The sequence below is a fragment of the Loa loa genome, assembly GCF_000183805.2.
Source record: "Loa loa unplaced genomic scaffold supercont3.563, whole genome shotgun sequence".
Taxonomy (NCBI): Eukaryota; Metazoa; Nematoda; class Chromadorea; order Rhabditida; family Onchocercidae; genus Loa; species Loa loa.
Window position 1 is genome coordinate 25,528 of NW_018108743.1, and position 4,354 is coordinate 29,881.

Consider the following 4,354-nt stretch of genomic DNA (forward strand, 5'->3'; position numbering starts at 1 on the left):
TTATTATTATTATTATTATTATTATTATTATTATTATTATTATTATTGATTATTATTATTAATGATAATAATAATAATAGTAATAATAATAATAATTGTTATTATTATTATTATTATTATTGATTATTATTATTAATGATAATAATAATAATAGTAATAATAATAATAATTGTTATTATTATTATTTATTATTATTTATTATTATTATTATTTATTATTATTATTATATTTCCGTGCGATGTATCAATAACTGTTTCATCTTATCGTATGCAAATAAATGTAAAATATTGCAGGAAATAGTTCGTCGGAAAGATATTTTACCGATGTATACCGAAAGATGGATACGGTTTGAAAATCTTGAATTTCACAATACGGTTGAGCAGGAAACTTTTGAAAAGGAACAGGTGATTCGACTTTCACCCCCTGATGGATGCTTTTTTGAGGTATCATTTATTGTTCCGATATTTTATCCATGATTTAGACAGAATGAAGTAGTTATATATACAATTAAATCATTTCATTGCAAGAGACATTCCACTGTTTAACTTCGCTATCAGTTTCATTTATACGATTAAATAGTTTGAAATCCAGATAATTAAAAGGATTCGAGTTTTGATTATTTAGATTTGAAAATTAAACTAATATCGAGGATTCAAATAATTTAGATAGCAAAGGAGTTAATTTGTGCTTATAGTAAAAGTTGAACGTTCGAGAGTGCATCTACTTATCATATTATATAATTTGCATAAATTTTTTGAATTTTTAATTGGATTAAAACAAATCAAAACAAATGCGAATGTTATTTTTATAATCAATAGCAAATAATAGGAAAGAAAGATTAATGTGAACTTTGTAATGAGAATATATTTAAAATTATTTCAAATATTTTAAAATTTTAAACATTTAAAATAAATTGTTGTAAAAAATAAATTTTTCAACAGGTGATGAGATTTCGTGTAAGGCCACCAAAAAATCGCGAGAAACCATTAACAGTGAGATGTGTGATGAAAATTGCTGGTTCCAAGGTATATTTTAAATGCGACTTTGAAATTATCTTCTGCAAAGGATAATACTTTTATAGGGATCGAAGCTTTCTTTAAACTTTATGATATTTAGGTTGAAATTCGAATTGAAGCTATGGCAGCAGCACAAACAGAGAAAGCAAAAGGTGGTCTGAGTAATAAACGTCAAGTACCCTGTGAAGATATTCAAATTCGTTTTCCAGTACCGGAAGCATGGATTTATTTATTCCGTGAAGAACGACGATGGGGTGTTGGATCGGTACATGCAAAAGTGAGACGTCCGGGTAAAGTTAAGGTAACAAATTCATATCATTAACCATTCTTAATTACCTGCAAAATTTTCAATGTAATTTTCAATCTTTTTATTAGAAATTTTCTTTGATTTTTATTTTTACAACTTTTTGATGTATGAAATTTTGGATACAAATAACATTTATCATTTATTGCATCTAAGCTAAAATATGAATAATTATTAATTTAAGCTATCTGGTAAATTTTAAAATTTCTTTCATCAAATTTTAGAATCTCAAAGATCGTCTAATGGGTACGGTACAAAATGTTGACAATTCACTCATCGAAGCAGCTATTGGTGAAGCAAAATATGAACATGTTTTTCGAGCTTTAGTATGGCGTATTCCACGTCTTCCAGAAAAATATCACGCTGCATATAGGGAGCATTTATTACGTTGTCGTTTTGAACTTTCATCATTTGATCTAATGCCTGAAACATTTACACCAACATGTGATGTGGAATTTACAATGCCACTTGCAATGATCAGTAATACAGTGGTACGATCAATAAGCGTTGAACAACATGAAGATAGCGATCGGGTGGAAAAATTCGTACGATATGTGGCAAAGTGTACATACAAAGTTTGTTGTTATTATGCAACAAAAAACAACTCAATGAAATCTTCACTTGATTTAAATGATGAAATTAATTAATTAATGTTAATCAAGAAATATGCATTATCCAATTACGATCTTTTGATATAGGTTTCTTTGAAAAATAAGCAATCTTAAAATATGCTATCTGATTGAAGTGCTATATTTTTGTTGTTTTTGTTTTTCATTATGCATACATCATGCATTCCCATATTTATTTTCTTCAGGTTGAAATAGATTATGTTCAATGCTCTGATTTGGACACTGATGCTATATTTGATCCAACTGTAGCTAATCCGGCAGCCAATCAGGAAAATATACTTGAACCCCATAAAGCGATGTTTAATCCAGAGGAAGTGAAAGAATTACATGGAGGGTACAATTTTACCTGTTTGTTTAAATAATTCATTAACGATTGGAAGTATCCTTCGATCTAATTCTCCTTATCAGTTAAGCAATAATCAAATGTGAAAGTGCTAATTTGAATCCAGTACTTTTTTGCATATTCAAATTTTAATTTTAGATACAGGATCGATTTTTCCGATGCAGAAATTGGTGCTAAAAGGCATAATGGTGCGGACTCAAGTAGTGATGAAGAGGAGGATCAAAAAACAGTGCCAATGATTCAGATCGATCCGAAAGGATACAGTTACTAATGAAATTATTATAGGAGATTTCACAATATTAAATTTGCTATTACTGATTGGAACATTAATTTTCATATTTCGTAAATTGAGTGGTTCGAAAATTCCAATTCTGACAATTCAATCAAAATAATTTGTAATACATAGACTTCAGTACTTTTCAGTGGTTTAGTGCTGTTTCAATCTTTGATGTAATCGTTTAAAATAATCTTGAAGATAAGGAAAGATCAATTGTTCTTGAAGATGCTGTTAATTTTTATATCGTAATTATCGTCCAAATTATTATTAGAAATGAAGAGAAGCTCAAAAATTGTAACTAATTATGCCATATAATGGTAAATCTTAACGTTGAAATCAATAAAAAGAAAAAAAAACGGTTTGTTTCCCAAGTTTAATTACAAATTTTCATTATTATGAAATTTGTGCTTCACAGTGACAAGATAATTAGCATTGTTTTTCATATTAGATGATTATAGGTAATAATTAGAACAATTTAAAAAAGTACTTAAGTAGGACTAGTTAAGAAAAAGATCTTTTAATTAGAAAAGCCTCCCTTTCTTTAAATTTATAATTTATGTCTGTCAAAATTTTGAAAATTTTTTCACATTTTCGCAGGAATTATTTATTATTTCAAAGAAATATTTTTTTATGTTTAAAGGGAAGAAAAAATTGCTATAGCTATTGACAATGTGCAGTGATTAGATAAACCTGTTTTTGGTTCACATTCAAAAATTAATGAACAGATTTGAGCGAATTATTCACCTTGTGGTATTTTTAATTCATTTTATTGTCTATTAGGCAAAGTTAAATTTAGATCAACATTGGAGGTGAAAATTTTTGTCAATTTTTGATGAAATACTTTTCTCTCTCCTCATCCACATCATCAATACATCTTTTCATTTAAAATCTTAAAATTTTTTAAAATTTTTGAAATTTTACATCCTAGCAAAAATTTCAAAATCTAATTTCTCGGGATTCCATGACATATTTTTATAATTAATGTTAAGTGTCACTGAACTTTTCCAGAGCTTATCAATTTTTCATAATTTTTCATTTTTTTTTTTTGCTTGTAACTAATTTTACTACTTTATGTCTCATTATATGGCATTGACTAAACAATTCATTCATGCAATAATAAGTTTTTCACGAATAAATTTTAAATAAATTGGTCGTTATCCTTGGTCAACTTGCTATCCCATAATTCCTGAACTGGTATTTGTATTAACAAAAACTAATAGACAAATGAGAAATGCTTACAGAATGATTTCTGATATCACGGGGGATATATGATATATGATTAAAAAAGACGAAAATAACAGCTGGAAATTATATTGTTTCAACCTTTATATTTTGAATTTTCTACATTAAGCAATACTTTCAGAATAGCAAAACCGAAAGGAAAGAACGAAATAATCACTTCTGTTTGAATTTTTTTAAATCGTTAAAAAGATTTAAACTATTACGAAATATATTTTTACCAAAAAGTAACGAAATTGATATCGCCAAAGCATTTCAGAACTTCCATCAAATGAGTTTGTAGGAAATCCATTGATTACTTATACTATACTTGGCAAAGAATGATTTGAATGGAAAGTATTTTGTTAAATTCATTTTGTCTAGACGATTACAAAAGAAAGAAAAAACCAAAACCATCGACTCAGTTGTTTAGACTTTATGTCTTTGATATGAAACATTTGAATTCAAATTTAAGTTTGAAGATGATGCTTTCCTTTATGTTAACAATCTAAATGAAATTAATATTTGCTAATTTTTGACTTGACTGTTTTGACTTGACTGTTCTTT

At 27.1% G+C, this 4,354-nt stretch overlaps 1 protein-coding gene across 1 annotated transcript in view; it reads left to right on the top strand.

Moving 5' to 3' along the window:
• Window positions 1–2,563, top strand: part of LOAG_18827 (CBR-UNC-41 protein) — a gene marked incomplete at both ends in the record, with an annotated part of 12,495 nt that extends 9,932 nt beyond the window's left edge. Inside the window, 6 exons of the mRNA XM_020451490.1 lie at window positions 294–443; window positions 942–1,025; window positions 1,117–1,317; window positions 1,545–1,895; window positions 2,135–2,283; window positions 2,431–2,563. Coding sequence (XP_020304720.1) covers window positions 294–443; window positions 942–1,025; window positions 1,117–1,317; window positions 1,545–1,895; window positions 2,135–2,283; window positions 2,431–2,563 — 1,068 coding nt within the window. The remainder of the gene's footprint in view (window positions 1–293; window positions 444–941; window positions 1,026–1,116; window positions 1,318–1,544; window positions 1,896–2,134; window positions 2,284–2,430) is intronic.
• Window positions 2,564–4,354: the final 1,791 nt, after the last annotated feature.